The sequence below is a fragment of the Alosa sapidissima genome, chromosome 9 (genome assembly GCF_018492685.1).
Source record: "Alosa sapidissima isolate fAloSap1 chromosome 9, fAloSap1.pri, whole genome shotgun sequence".
Taxonomy (NCBI): Eukaryota; Metazoa; Chordata; class Actinopteri; order Clupeiformes; family Clupeidae; genus Alosa; species Alosa sapidissima.
Window position 1 is genome coordinate 36721357 of NC_055965.1, and position 16281 is coordinate 36737637.

The following is a 16281-nucleotide window of genomic DNA, read 5'->3' on the forward strand; positions in this document are numbered from 1 at the left end:
GTTCGGTCAGTAGGCTACTACTGGTAATATTTGTCATGGCATGTAGACTGCAATTTGTTTAATAATTATTGCCCAGATGTAGGATAGGCTACCCGAAATGCGCTAATTAAAGCCCACAGCATATAATACCAGCAAAGCGTGTTGAGTTCTAATAATAATAGCAGCTTATTGTTAGGTGGTAGCAAATCATGTTATCAAAGAAATAGACGTAATGTAGGAATGCACACAGACATATTGCAACAAGTAATGGTGTAGGCCTATCTGACGAAGACCTGAGTGGTTGGAACGTCGTACTTGTACACTGGGCGCAAAGAAGAGCTATCCTTACATTTTTCCTTTTGCAACTGTCAAAGAAATCCCATGAACACAGGAAGGCCTAGGGTAGCCTATACTGTACATCAGATGGCCTAAAGATTAGGCCCCTCTGCATAGCATTCAGTGATGTGCATGCAGTAATTTCAACACTGACCTTGATCTAGCCTAGTTTGGCTATTTAAAGCTACTTTATTGCCAAAACACAACACAATGTAAATTAACTATAACAAACAATAAAGGACTTAATCACACAAAGTAGGCCTACTATTTTACTGTATCGAGTATTTTACTACAGTATCGAGCATCGTGATATTTATGGCAGGTATCGTATCGAAGTCATAATTTTGGTATCATGACAACACTAATTCAGAGGACAGAGGTTACATTAAAAGTTATGCAAATTAATTCACTGATACTAATTTTTCCCCCACTCTAAGGCATTTTGTTTACCAATATGAGTCCAATTGTCACATCCATAATGCTGGAACTGCCCTATGGAGCTAAATTTGTCTCAATAATATTTGTATATGCACAGAGGGGATCCACAAATATTTCTTGATTTGCATGTGCGTTTTGATATCTACAAATAAAAAAAATCATATGTGTAACTCGTATATTGATTTTTAAATATAGATGTGCATTTGTAAATAAAATGCCATTTGTAAAACCGAAAAATTTAATTTCACCCACATTCTTCGCTTTCCACAGTTATGTGTTTTTGAGACGTTCTTCGCCTGAAAGTCACACAAATCCACACGTAAATAGGCCTACTTTAATTCACCAGCACATAGAAATCGCAATCCAGTAGATGGGGACATCCACAAATATTTCTTGACTTGCATTCGTGTTTTGATATCCACATATAAAAAAATCATATTTGTAACTTGTAAATTGGTTTTCACAATTGTAGATGTGTATTTGTAAATGAAATGGCATTTGTAAAACTGAAAATTGCCTTTGTGAAATCTAATTTTGCATTTGTGGATCACCAGCACACACAGTTTTCACATTTGTGGACCAGCACGATCAGCACACGTGTTTTTGAGACAATCTTTGCAGCAGAGGAGCCACCCAGATGCACAAATAGCCTACCTCTAATTCGCCGGGACTTATACATTTTGGGGCATCTCGCCCGGGGGATTCGCCTGCCCCCTTGGCTCTGCATCGGTCGTTTGTTTGACAGTTTTTACTCTTCTGTTTTTGAAAATCTAGCGCGAAATGAAACACTTTAATCTGATCATTGTTGTAACCAGTGATGGTGTCTGACAATAATAATACATAACATTTGCCTGTTACCTTAAATAGGCTACTGAAGTCATGAGCTCCCTCTCTCATAGCAGGCACGTTCTGTTTGGAACAGAATAGGCTACTCCACGTTCTGTTTGGAACAGAATAGGCTGTTTGGAACAGAATAGGCTACTCTACAGGCTATCATTGCGGTTTGGAACAGAATAGGCTACTCTACAGGCTGTTTGGAACAGAATAGGCTACTCTACAGGCTATCATTGCGGTTTGGAACAGAATAGGCTACTCCACAGGCTATCATTGCGGTTTTGAACAGAATAGGCTACTCTACAGGCTGTTTGGAACAGAATAGGCTACTCCACAGGCTATCATTGCGGTTTGGAACAGAATAGGCTACTCTACAGGCTGTTTGGAACAGAATAGGCTACTCTACAGGCTGTTTTGAACAGAATAGGCTACTCTACAGGCTGTTTGGAACAGAATAGGCTACTCCACAGGCTATCATTGCGGTTTGGAACAGAATAGGCTACTCTACAGGCTGTTTGGAACAGAATAGGCTACTCTACAGGCTATCATTGCGGTTTGGAACAGAATAGGCTACTCCACAGGCTATCATTGCGGTTTTGAACAGAATAGGCTACTCTACAGGCTGTTTGGAACAGAATAGGCTACTCTACAGGCTATCATTGCGGTTTGGAACAGAATAGGCTACTCTACAGGCTGTTTGGAACAGATTAGGCTACTCCACAGGCTATCATTGCGGTTTGGAACAGAATAGGCTACTCTACAGGCTGTTTGGAACAGAATAGGCTACTCCACAGGCAATCGGTGCGGTTTGGAACAGAATAATTTGATTTGATCTGTGTATGTTGGTCCAGTGATAATGGTATGGAAATGAAATCTTACTGGTGAATTTGATTTGATCTGTGTATGTTGGTCCAGTGATAATGGTATGGAAATGAAATCTTACTGGTGAATTTGATTTGATCTGTGTATGTTGGTCTCTCCTGTTCTCATTCTCCAGTGTAAGACCAGGAAAAGGGGGGTGGCCTAAAATGTGGTCCTGTGAGAAAGGCGAACATGACTGTGAGCCTGTGGGGTAAGAAAACAACAATAACAACAACATCAAAGATAAGAACCTATTTACATCTGTGACTTGACATCATGAGTTTTATGACAGTAACAACAACAAAGATGTGTGTGTGTGTGTGTGTGTGTGTGTGTGTGTGTGTGTGTGTGTGTGTGTGTGTTGTATAACGTTATATCGTTATTGTGTTGCTGTAGTCCAGAGAAGAAGAGGTCCCATTCCCCTACACCCAGCTGTGTGTCCATGAAGAGTGATGCATCTATGGGTCGGCCAATCAACTTTAAAGAGGGAGACTCTTCTACTGGACAGTAAGATAATGGCTCTGATCCCTATGCTGTGTGTGTGTGTGTGTTTGTGTGTGGGTGTTTGTGGGTGTTTGTGTGTTTGTTTGTGTGTGTGTCAAAGTCAAGTCAGCTTTATTGTCAATTTCTTCACATGTTCCAGACATACAAAGAGATCGAAATTACGTTTCTCACTATCCCACGGTGAAGACAAGACATATTTTACCAATTTAGGTCTACAGACAAACATAACATTCAAGTAAACAAAAAAGTAAGTAAATAAGTAAATAAGAGGGCACATATAATAATGAAAAAATAAGAGCAGCAAAATTTGGTTGAAATTGTGCATAGACAGTCAATAAAATACTAGTGCAAAGTCAGGCCAATAAAAGGCTTGGGTAGTTCTGTTTGACCTAAGTAAGAAAGAAAGTGGCATAGTGGTGCAAGTTATGTAAGAGCAGCAGAAGTGTTGTGTTTTCAGGACAACAACACCAAGTTGTAAAGTGTACAGTGTGCAAGTGTGCAAGTGTGCAAGTGGAGTAGTGCAGGCGGCCATTGTGGGTCCAATGTCCAGGATGTTATGTAGCTGAGGGTGGAGGGGGGAGAGGAGGGAGAGAGTTCAGCATCCTTACAGCTTGGTGTATGAAGCTGTTGGTGAGTCTGGTAGTGCGGGAGCGCAGGCTTCTGTACCTCTTCCCAGAGGGCAGTAGATCAAACAGATTGTGAGCGGGGTGACTTGCATCACTCACAATTTTGGTCGCCTTGCGGGTGAGGTGGGTGGTGTAAATGTCCTTCAGGGAGGGGAGTGAAGCACCAATAATCCTTCCAGCTGTGTTCACTATGCGCTGCAGGGCTTTCCTGTTGTATTCAGTGCAGCTTCCGCCCCACACAGCGATACAGCTGGAGAGGATGCTCTCAATGGTGCCTCGGTAGAATGTGGTCATGATGGCTGGTGGAGCACTTGCTCGCCTGAGTTTCCGCAGGAAGTACAGGCGGCGCTGAGCTCTCTTCGCCAGTGATGCAGTGTTGGTGGTCCAGGAGAGGTCTTCACTGATGTGCACCCCCAGGAATTTGGTGCTGCTCGCTCTCTCCACCACAGCACCGTCGATGGTCAGTGGCAGGTGTTGGGTGTGACCTCTCCGGAAGTCAACAACAATCTCTTTGGTCTTGCTGACGTTCAGCAGGAGGTTGTTGTCCCTGCACCACGTGGTCAGATGGTCGACCTCCAACCTGTATTGAGTCTCGTCGCCCTTGGTGATGAGACCCACCAGAGTTGTGTCGTCAGCAACACAGTGTGTGTGTGTTGTATAACGTTATATCGTTATTGTGTTGCTGTAGTCCAGAGAAGAAGAGGTCCCATTCCCCTACACCCAGCTGTGTGTCCATGAAGAGTGATGCATCTATGGGTCGGCCAATCAACTTTAAAGAGGGAGACTCTTCTACCAGACAGTAAGATAATGACAATCTTTCTCTCTTTCTGTGTGTGTGTGTGTGTCAGAGCTAGTGAGCGGAGAGGAGCGGATGGAATTTTGGTGGAGCGCAGAGTGCTTATTAATTTCGAGGCCAGAGTGGCCACTTCGTTCCCCTCCAATTTCGCTCCGATACCACTCACACCACGAGTCTGGGGCATGCCCGAATCCACCCAGACTTCCTGTCTTCATAATGTAACCAGGATCGTTGCGTTTTCAAACAACGATATTGGCCATAGTAATGTAACGGAATAGGCTTAGCCAGAGCTTGGGCTAGCATTCAGAAACAGGGGTAGGAACGCAGCTCACAAAAACAGTACACACTAGGCAAGTCAAACACATACACACACACTAGGCCTACACATACAGGGGTGGGCGCAGCCCCCCACACAAAAAGGATCACACACGAGGAAGACCTAAAAGGGTAACACGCTACACTAAATCACAGACATTAAAACAGTAAATAAAGGCATTAACACACACAAACAACCCCCAGAGTTCTCCCCCGTATCCCAGAATGCATTGTCCCAGAGTCCGTAGCACATAGTCCAGCGTGCCGACGTTACAGTAAGTTCATTTGGGATGAAGTCGCTAAATATTTTAGAGAGGAAACTGAAAGTCATGGGGCTTACAAGTGTAGGCCTACTATTCCTACAAAACAACTAGATACTAACAACGTAGAGCAAGAACAAATATGTGGTGACACTGTTCCAGTGAGATTTATTTTGGAATTTAAGAAGACACATTTCGCGGAAACATGAGTGTGCTACGGAGAGCAAAGAAGAACGTGAGCAATTTGAATAGCCTGCTTTAATTAAGGCTGAAGTAAAACTCGGATGCTAAACCTGTATTATTTGGGCAATTAGTCCCACTGAACCCTTTAGTTTTAGGCTTATAGGCCTATGTATTGACGTTGCCAAGCTTGTTCGTTGTTGCACTGTCGTTGTTGCATTAGGCTCTTTTACAATACATGTTCTATGAGTGACATTGCCGTTGTTCGTAGTTCTTTGGGATTTAAGTTTTCTAAGGTGACAATTCGGCTTGTAGATTATTTCTCCCTCTTTTAAATTGGAGCGAGCGTGGAGCGATTTCACTGGAGCGGGAGGATTTTGAAGTGGAGCGGGGAGTGAAATTGAGCGGAGCGGCCTGACGTGAATTTGAGCGGAGGAGCGGCCGAGTGGACAGCCACCTGAGCGAGGAGCGGCCGAGTGGACAGCCACCTGAGCGAGGAGCGGCCGAGTGAACAGCCACCTGAGTGAGGAGCGGGATATTCACACCACTCAGCTCACTAGCTCTGGTGTGTGTGTGTGTGTGTGTGTGTTGTATAGCAAATGATATGTGTGTTGCTGTAGTCCAAAGAAGCAGAGGAAGAAGAGGTCCCATTCCCCTACACCCAGCTGTGTGTCCATGAAGAGTGATGCATCTATGGGTCGGCCAATCAACTTTAAAGAGGGAGACTCTTCTACCAGACAGTAAGATAATGACAATCTTTCTCTCTTTCTGTGTGTGTGTGTGTGTGTGTGTAGGGCTGGGACGGTATGGATATTTTCTTGTCGCGGTTGAAAAGCAAGAAATGACCGCGATTTTGCGGTATACCGCTTTAACTCCAATTCCACCAATTGCTTCAGACATGAAGGAAATAATCAGTTTAACAACAAGGCTATCACGATTTTAGAACTGTTACATTCATGACGCTTATGCTACTGTTACAATGGTAGGCTACCACACTTTTTAATGGCTGCATCAGGTTATAACAAAGGTAGGCCCTAATCTACATGTCTCTGTTGAGTTAAATTCTTAACAAACTACAACATGTTTTTTATTCTGTTTCAACTTTCATGGAGTAAACATGTATGACTCCTTTCTTGCCAAATTTTACAGCTTTCAAGTCTCACATCTTTGTGTAAATCGAGTTTGAACGGAGAGAATAGAAAAGTGTTATGATTGTGTTGGACTCTCACATAGTAAACACAAATGAAATGTTGGAACATAGTGCTCCCCAACACACGCAGAAGGTCAGGTTTGCTTCATCTTTTGATGATAAGTTTTGTTTCGAAAACCTGAATCATAAGATGGTCCCTCACATAACACATCACAACATTACACACTATGTGCAGGCCAATGACCACTCACATAACACATCACAACGTTACACACTATGTGCAGGCCAATGACCGCTCACATAACACATCACAACGTTAAACACTATGTGCAGGCCAATGACCGCTCACATAACACATCACAACATTACACACTATGTGCAGGCCAATGACCGCTCACATAACACATCACAACATTACACACTGTGCAGGCCAATGGCCAATATCAATGTGCCAATGACGCATAACACGGTGATGACGGTGACAAGCTCAGACCCGCGGTAGGCGTCATGTGACCACGGTATTGCAGTAATACGGTTACCGTCCCTGCCTTATCTGTGTGTGTGTGTGTGTGTGTGTGTGTGTGTGTGTGTGTGTGTGTGTGTGTGTGTGTGTGTGTGTGTGGTAAAGCTTATGGTATGTGTTTCTGCTGCAGGCCAAAGCAGAGGAAGAAGAGGTCCCATTCCTCTACACCCAGCTGTGTGTCCATGAAGAGTGATGCATCTATGAGTCGGCCAATCAACTTTAAAGAGGGAGACTCTTCTACTGGACAGTAAGATAATGGCTCTGATCCCTATGCTGTGTGTGTGTGTGTGTGTGTCTGTATGTGTTTGTGTGTGTGTGTGTGTGTGTGTGATGATGAACTCGCATCAGGGAAGAGCATTCAGGGGAGATATGAAGCAAGTCACTTCAGCAGTAATCACATGAGCACATTCAGGGGAGATATGAAGCACTTCAGCAGTAATCACATGAGGACATTCAGGGGAGATATGAAGCACTTCAGCAGTAATCACATGAGCACATTCAGGGGAGATATGAAGCACTTCAGCAGTAATCACATGAGCACATTCAGGGGAAATATGAAGCACTTCAGCAGTAATTACATGAGGACATTCAGGGGAGATATGAAGCACTTCAGCAGTAATCACATGAGGACATTCAGGGGAGATATGAAGCACTTCAGCAGTAATCACATGAGCACATTCAGGGGAAATAGTGTTTGAAGTATTTCAAGTAAAACTGTTCTGTTGTTTAATTGGTCTCCTGATCTGAAAGGCTGATGTGTGTGTGTGTGTGTGTGTGTGTGTGTGTGTGTGTGTGTGTGTGTGTGTGTGTGCGCATGCATATGCGTGTATGTGTCTGTGTGTGTGTGTGTGTCTGTATGCATGTGTGTGTACGTGCGTGTGTGTGCGTTTGTGCATATGCGTGTGTGTGTGTACAGTGGGTCCTGGTTAAGTTTTGGACGGGTTCCTTCATGAATCACGCACCCCATTTTCTCAGCAGAAATGGCACAAACTGCAGTTGACACAAACAACCACAAGGTGTCACTTGGGAGTTCTGCCACTACTATTTTTGATGCGACTTGACTTACTACTTCCATGACGCAGTTTCCAAGTCAGTCCAAGTCAGTAGAACAATCAGAGAAAGTTGAACCATCACCAAACATATATGATAATACAATAGCGTGAGTTTATATATCTTATACCCTATTTGTCACGGTTACTTATAGATTTGATAGTGTAACGATAAGCGCATGAGACTTTCAGCGGGGGCACGGGAACTTAAATTGATCACGGTAGTTTAAGCTTACACTTGACAAAACATTCTAATATGAAAATGTAGATGCTATTGTTGTAAAATGGTGCAGCTCCTTTAAGAAAGCACCGTGCGCAGGGATGGAGAGAGAGAAAGCGAGAGGGGATAGGCCTACAGTATATGTGTTAGAACTTAGCGTGTGGGAAAAGTACGTGCTGTTGAGACTGGAGCGAGTCATATTCAAAATAATGCAAAAAATAAATCCGCAGATAAAACCAATTATCCTCATTCATTGCAACCGCAGCATGCCTGCTTGCTGACGTTCAAACGAAAAAGATATCAAAGCACCTTTTGCGTTTGAATGTAGCACGAAAACATTTTTAAACAGCTGGACAAATGATTTAGCTAATTGATTATAGCCTGTACACCAGCAATTGTTGAACATTTACCTGTACAAGTACATTGACAGTAGCCCAGCTTAACAAGCATGTTGCATGTTGTAGGCATACTGTAGAAATTTCACTTAAATTGCAACCGCAACATGCCTGCTTGCCGATGTTCAAACGACAACGAAAAAGATATCAAAGCAACAAGAGGGTTGTGTCTGAATGACACTGAGTTTTAGACACTGAGGGCCCTATCATGACATTCTAAAGTGCATCGTCACTCGTCAAAAGTCTATTCAAATTTAGTAGGATGTCCAGTTCACATTGGGAGGGGTTTCGTTCTCAAAAGTGGAGCGCATGGTGTAACAAGGTGTTCCTAGGTCTTTTAATCAGTCATATGGGTGTGTTTGGGGCGTAACATCATTTTAAACCAATGAGAATGACATCTGTCATTCCCTTTAACGGCGCAATGCGCGATATGTCAAATAAATGCATCGGTATTTTGGCATTCAACGGCGCATTTGAAGGAGGCTGCTTGCGAGACCGTATAGAATAGTCATTCTTAAATCATGCTTTACTAAAACCTAGCATAGCCTTCACGCATTTGCACTCGTCTATTATTTGAACTCATTGGCAAAGTGAAACTAACTTCACCAAGGAGTCAGTCAACGACAAGACAGTTATATGCAGTTACTTTCACTATTGACTGACAATGGGTTACCATCGAAACCATAGGCTGGAAAAAGCAACACTTACCCTAATGTTGCTCAAATGACTGAATAAAACAACATTTATCCTGCAGAGGAGTTGCTTATATCTCGTGACAGTGCGTCTTCAGCTGTGCTCCATACGTGTCTCTCGCCTCTCCCCTAATCACTTTTAACCGTCATTACCAATTTGCAAATGATGGTGAATAACTACTCATCATGAGATGTACAGTATTTCGTAATATCTTTATTCTAATTATGTTTACCATTGTTATCGTGCAATTTGTAATGCTTTGCATGGACGTGCGCTGGTGTGCGTTCATGAATGATAGAAGGATGGTGCGTGCACCTGCCAATATGACTGTTGACATGCGCTCTTAAAATAGCATATGAACAACTCGCCATTGACTTCTGACCAGGTTTAGGTGGTGTATGATAGCGATTTTTAGACAACGCGCCAGGTCCCTCCCTAGGTTGTTAATTGCCACACCCCTGGGCGCAATGCTTAAAAAATAAACGTGCAAAATAACGAATTCAACTTCGCGCCGGTGAATAACGAACTTTACGCCATGCGCTGGTGACCCAAAATACAGCCCTGAGTTTTTGAAGTGAAGAAATATTTTCGTATAAAAAAAATGGTCATTCTTCAATCTCCTTCACTGACGCCTATGGAAAAGGCTTAACGTCCCAAAACAACGATCAATGATCATCAAAATTCTCTCTCATATTGCTCTTTATAACCATCTATAAAAAAGTGTTTTTTCTTTTCTTTTTGAGCACGTCCGAATCCCAGGACATAACGCACTGGACCTTATAATAGTCTCGAGATATAATTCCAAAGGGGGCAGATAGGGGCCTACTGCACTTAAAACTTAAAAAGATTGAACGAAGCTTCCCGAACTTTGAAATTGCGATCATTGACTGGCATCGGGTGAACGAAGCTTTTCGAAGTTGAACAGGCTATTAAAAACTATTTGCGCACCTCCATGTCACAGGAGAGACTGGGCTCTCCCTTCTATGAATTGAAAAAGACGTTAGGCTACCTGCAAACTGGCCTATGATTTCATTGCTGAGTTTGCGGCAAAGCAAGAAAATGTTTTTTTTTTTTCAGGATATAGCGAGTCAGTGTCATTTATTTGTCCAATGTTAGCCTACAGACCAGTACATCTTATCAATAGTTTGAATGTCGTGTGTGTTTCTGCTCATTGACAAATACCGTTCAGCACAATGATTCATGCCCAATTAATTCCTCCTGTTAGTGTTCGCCTTTGTTACACTATTTGGTTTCGTGATGTAGCCTATGATAAACACCATATGGCCAAATATGTGACTCAGCTAATGTTATAGGCTATACAATTTCCCCTCTTAAAGGCAAGCTGGTGTAGCTTATTAGACTAGGCTACTATTAAAATACACCGACGGTAGCCTTGGCTATGTGTAAAGTAAGCTATCGCATGATTTCATGCACGTAAGTGAAAAGGGCCTTGCATCTGTCAAGTTCGCACAGGGCCTCGCACCCCCTTGCGACGGCCCTGCAGCTCCTCCTAAGACAGCGAGGAAAAAGTTAAAATACGCGATAAACCCGGAAAAAGTTGACAGGTTTGTTTCGGTCCCGGTGATTATTTGTGAAATTGTGCAAACGACAGCCTTTTCAAGGCATTTCAAGGAAGGAGTCGTAGCATGCAAGCTCCCAAATTGACCCAGTAGCCTAAGGCATCAATAAATTGTTGGGACTGGGGAGGGTCATGCGTTTTTTCTCAATCACTTTGGAGGGTCATAGAAAAATTTCTTGCTGGCGAGGGAGGGTCACGTCTTTTTTGACTAACGCTCCCAAAACTCCTCTGGTAGCCCCTTAAATAAATAACGAACAGTTCCTAATTGATTAAAATAGCCTGTAGGCTTACACCAGCAATTGTTGAACATTGACCTGTACAGGACATTGACAGTAGCCCAGAAATAAATAATGTAATCTGCTTCGCTTTATTTAACAAACTGCAAGCAACAAGGGGATTGAGTTGCTTGCCAAACCCAAACTTGGGCCAAACCCAAGAGCAGAGCCTATCTGTTAAGGCACTCGATAGGCTATATGGTAACGAGCTGTGTGCGCCTGGAAAGACGATAGAAGATGCTTTCTGAATAGCACAGCGAAGACGGCTCTGGTCATCCCATACCCTCCCCCCACTTCCTGTAGCCTACCATTATGAAGGCCTGCGGGGAGTAGCCTAAAACGACTCGTTGCCGTTTTGGGACATTAAGCTTTTTCATGTTAAGCCCCCCTCCCCCACCCCCTTCTTTCACAAGCAGTGGGGGAGCATGGGGCACAAAGTAACACTTTTTGGCTTTGGCTAAATATTTCTAAAATCATTTGAGTTTCACTAGTCACATGTTTTAACAAGCAACACTTGTTATTGACCAATATGTCCCGATCAACCATCTGCAACTAGGAAAAAAGTCCATGTTACATTTAACCCCTTTGTTTGTAATGTTTTTAACAGTTACTTGTCAGTTTAAAACGGCTGGTGAGTGCTAGGATCAGTAAGACTTGTTGTAAGTGTTGCTATGAGAGTAGATGTTCTCTAAAGAGCTGGGTCTTCAGGAGTTTTTTGAAAGTGGAAAAGGATGTCCCTGCCCTTGTAGGAACTGGCAGTGTGTTCCACCAACGAGGAACAACAGATGAGAAAAGTTTGGATTGGCTTGAGCGTACCGGTGGTAGAGCTAGACGTCGTTCGTCAGAGGAGCGCAGCGGTCTGGAGGTAGTGTAAGTCTGTATGAGGGCATTCAAGTAGGTGGGAGCAGAACCGGAGACTACTTTGTAGGCAAGCGTTAGAGACTTGAATTTGATGCGGGCCGCCATAGGTAGCCAGTGTAGCTGGATGAGCAGCGGGGTAACATGTGCCCTTTTGGGTTGGTTGTAGACCAGGCGCGCCGCCGCGTTCTGGATCATCTGAAGTGGTTTCACTGCGCAGGCTGGGTGACCTGTCAGGAGGGCATTGCAGTAGTCGAGTCGTGAGATGACTATTGCCTGAACCAGAAGTTGGGTAGCATCTTGAGTCAAGTAAGTCCTGATTTTCCGTATGTTGTAGAGTGCAAAACGGCATGACCGGGCGACTGAGGCAACATGATCTGAGAAGTTTAGTTGGTTGTCAAGAACAACTCCTAGATTTCTTGCAGTCCTGGTCGGTGAAACAGACAGGGAGTCAAATTTGATGTTGATGTCGTGGTGTATGGTAGGTTTAGCTGGGATGACCAGCAGTTCAGTCTTTGAGAGGTTCAGCTGGAGGTGGTGTGCCTTCATCCATGTAGCTATGTCTGAAAGGCAATCCGAGATCCGTGCTGAAACCAGGGGGTCGTCAGGTGGAAAGGACAGATAGAGCTGTGTGTCGTCTGCATAGCAGTGGTATGAGAAGCCGTGCGAACGGATAATCTGTCCCAAGGAGGTGGTGTAGATAGCAAAGAGGAGGGGGCCCAGCACTGAGCCCTGGGGGACCCCTGTGGTGAGATGGTGAGGTGCGGATAGCTGACCAAGCCATGATACGTTAAACGAGCGTCCTGTGAGGTAGGATTCAAACCAGGAGAGAGCAGAACCGGAGATTCCCATGTCAGCGAGTATAGAGAGAAGGATACGGTGATTAACCGTGTCAAAGGCAGCCGATAAGTCAAGCAGAATGAGTACTGATGACCGAGCAGTCGCCCTGGCTTCTTTTAAGGCTTCTGTTACAGACAGCAGAGCCGTTTCGGTAGAGTGGCCGCTTTTGAACCCAGACTGATTTGGATCCAGAAGGTTGTTCTGTGAAAGGAAGTCAGAGACCTGTTTGGAGACTGCTCGTTCAATGCCTTTGGATAGGAAAGGCAGTAGTGAGACAGGGCGGTAGTTCTCGACTTGAGCAGGGTTGAGAGAAGCTTTCTTAAGTAACGGTGTTACCCGGGCCATTTTGAACGCTGTTGGAAATGTGCCGGAGGTTAGCGAGGCATTGATCACATGTGTGATAGCTGGAGCGATGGTCGGGCTGATGGACTGAAGTAGGCTCGTAGGTATAGGGTCCAGCGAGCATGTGGTAGGACGGCTGCATGTCAGGAGTCTGGACACTTCACTCTCGGAGAGAGGCGTGAATGCTGAAAAAGATGTTCCAGCAGTCCCTAGAGGTTGTAGGAGTGCGGTATCTGAGTCAGATGCGTTGAGTGGGCATGTAGAGAATTGACTGCTGATTGCCGCCACTTTGTTTGTAAAAAATGAGGCGAGGGTATCTGCAGTAAGGCTGGATGGAGGAGGAGGCAGCTGAGGGTTGAGTAGCGATTTGAAGGTTGAGAAAAGTTTTCGAGTGTCTGTAGCGCTGTTGATTTTGTCATGGTAGAAAGCAGTCTTAGCAGCAGTGATGCTGGCTGAGAAGGAGATCAGGAGTGTCTGGTAGTTTTTGAGGTCGTCAGCTAGTTTGGATTTGTGCCATTTCCTCTCCGCGGCTCTGAGTTTGGTGCGCTGCGATCGGAGGGTATCATTTAGCCATGGATGAGAATGTTTGGATCGAGCTGGCCTTGTGGTAAGAGGGCACAGCTCGTCTAGACACGAGGTCAGTGTGGAGCAGAGCGAGTCGGTGGCTTCATTAACCTCCAGAGAGGAGAAGGTGTTGAGTGGAGGTAGACCGGAGGCAACCACAGAGGAGAAGTGAGTTGGAGACAGGTTCCGGATGTTGCAGCGGAACGTGACCATCGGCTGAGGAGCCGGAGGCTGTTCTGTCAGGCTGACGTTGAACTGGATGAAGAAGTGGTCAGAAAGATGGAGAGGCGTCACCATGAGGGTGTCTGTGCTGCAGTTCCGAGTGAAGATCAAGTCAAGCTCTTTGCCAGCTTTGTGAGTCGGTGGGCTTTGAACCAGTTCGAGGTCAAAGGTGTGGACCAGGGCCAAAAAGTCCGCTGAGCCTGGGCATCTAAGTGGATGTTCATATCACCGAGAACAAGAAGCGGACAGTCATGCTCAGGGATGGAGGATAGCAGAGTGTCAAGTTCGTCAATAAAGTCGCCTAGTTGGCCTGGAGGGCGGTAGATGACCAGCACGTAGAGTTTTGCTGGGGCGATCACTGTGATGGCATGGAATTCGAATGAGACATATTTGTTTGAAGGCAGTAGCTGGGTGAATTTCCATTTGTTGGAGATCAGCAGGCCTGTCCCACCTCCTCGTCCAGATAGGCGAGGGGTGTGGGATAGTGTAAGGTTAGTGGAGAGTGCAGCCGGGGTGGCAGTGTTCTCTGGTTTGATCCAAGTCTCAGTGAGAGCAAGGAGTTCCAAAGAAAGGTGGTTGGCATAGCCAGCTATGAAGTCGGTTTTGTTGACTGCGGATTGACAGTTCCACAAGCCCATGGAGAAGGAGGTTTCTGTCGGTGAGGACCGTTTAAGTTCCTGGAGGTTAAGGGGATTTCTGCCCCTTTTGACATTTCTGCCCCTTTTGGCATGATGCCGTTTTCTGCAATGGCCGGTGATAACAGATATGGTGGAACGGCACATTTTGCCTTTGTCGGTGCCTGTGCTCGGTGAACTTGCACAGGTAAACTTGCTTGTCTTGACCGTGTACGTCTTAAACGAGGCTGGCTGACACGAGGGCTGCCGCTTATGCTGCCGCTTCAGCAGCAGCCACTATTTTTATTCGGCTAGGAATTGCATGCAGCTGTCCTCCTGTCTCACTAATGATGCATCAGCGTAGACCGCCCTCTGACGTTCGCACAGCTTAGATTGTTCAAAAGGGTGTTAATTACTGTCAACTGAAAGTCCGCTCGCTCACACCGACCGAAACTCACAGTTTCAAGTAGCCTCCTCCCTCAGCTGTTCCCAAACGCCCAGAGTCCAATTCTAACAATTGGAGAGGATTTGGCCAGTAGTAGCCTATGTGTTCTTGCTTTATACCACCTTGACGTGAAAAAGCTTAACGTAGCTTATGTCTCAAAACGGCAACAAGTCGTTTTACTCCCCGTATGCGCTCATTATAAAGAACGTTTAACGTGTCACAAAAACAGCTATCAATTAATCACCAAACGTCTTATAAACAAGTCTTGCCAGGAGCAACACCTTGCAAAAAATGATAACAATAGGCCTAGCCCTTTATATGGCTCTGCTCCTGCCTAGATTCGAACTCAGAACTGCCTGAAAGTTGCAGACCTGTTCTGGACATACGTGCATTAACCCACTCGACCGTCAGACAACGCTATCTGCTTCGAGTAGGCCTATTGGGTAGGACTGTAGCCTACACTGGTTGCTGTGGCACAGTCTTGAGTGACCGAATTCGTTTTCCTTTGTCATATGAATGCTGTCATTTTGTTAACATTACTGTTAAGGATATGCTGTAGGCAAAGGCTATATTTCTACCTCGTTAGTGTAGTAAAACAATCAGAACTATTCACAAGGTTTCTGGGCAGCATATTTATGTTCTGTTAGCAAGCGAACTTCTCATGACTGCCGACAAAGTAGCCTACTGCCAGCTGACGAAGCTCTCATTTTAAAACATTACTGAGAGACAGGCACTGTACAATCAAGAAATCTTGCCACTGAATCCAAAACTATGTTTAACATTACAGTATGTACAAAGTTTATAGGCTACAGTGGACTAGCATGTTGCAGGGGCTGCTAAAAACACAGAGAAACACACTGAAAACTCGGCCAATCACAGCCCTTGCTGTCGAACGCTCCGTCCGGTTCGACCGCAGAACGCCACAGCTGTGCTGCCCCCAAGCGGCTGCAGTTGTACTTACATTTCACCCAGCTGCGTGAATCACCTTGATCGTGAATGAAGTGTCAATTTTTAACTCTGTGTGTGTGTGTGTGTGTCTGTATGCGTGTGTGTGTGTGTGTGTGTGTGTGTGTGTGTGTGTGTGTGTGTGTATGGAGTGAGGATTGTCTCAAAATTATTTAAATATATATAAAAGGATATATATACATATACATACATTTATAAATATCCAAATACAAAATACAGATATAAAAATGTGACATACAAATAAATAAACTAATTTATATAAATAAACGTGTCTTTGTAAATATATTTTGAGATTTGAAAATAAATATGCTTGACTTTGTATGTGGAATCTGCATTTGTGAATCTCCTTTTTGCTTTTATGTCGATGACGTCATTTTGAGACATTCCTACTGCACACCAAAATCCACAAATAAACAC

The 16281-nt window shown here is 44.5% G+C and overlaps 2 protein-coding genes across 20 annotated transcripts in view; both read left to right on the forward strand.

Moving 5' to 3' along the window:
* LOC121718522 overlaps positions 1-16281 on the forward strand; it is an 823508-nt gene that overhangs the window by 157709 nt on the left and 649518 nt on the right. The window lies entirely within an intron of this gene.
* The window catches only part of LOC121718811 (NACHT, LRR and PYD domains-containing protein 3-like), a 162318-nt gene that overhangs the window by 9925 nt on the left and 136112 nt on the right, over positions 1-16281 (forward strand). For 17 of the 19 annotated variants that reach the window (XR_006034023.1, XR_006034025.1, XR_006034026.1 and 14 more), the window contains exons 2-6: positions 2585-2659; positions 2845-2955; positions 4267-4377; positions 5750-5869; positions 6933-7049. Coding sequence is in view for 12 of the 19 variants with exons in the window: in XM_042104071.1 (XP_041960005.1) it covers positions 2585-2659; positions 2845-2955; positions 4267-4377; positions 5750-5869; positions 6933-7049 (534 nt within the window). In the remaining 7 variants the exon portion in view is untranslated. Of the gene's footprint in view, positions 1-2584; positions 2660-2844; positions 2956-4266; positions 4378-4490; positions 4497-5749; positions 5870-6932; positions 7050-16281 lie in introns of all 19 variants that reach the window. The other 2 variants (XM_042104070.1, XM_042104073.1) reach the window with 2 other exon arrangements.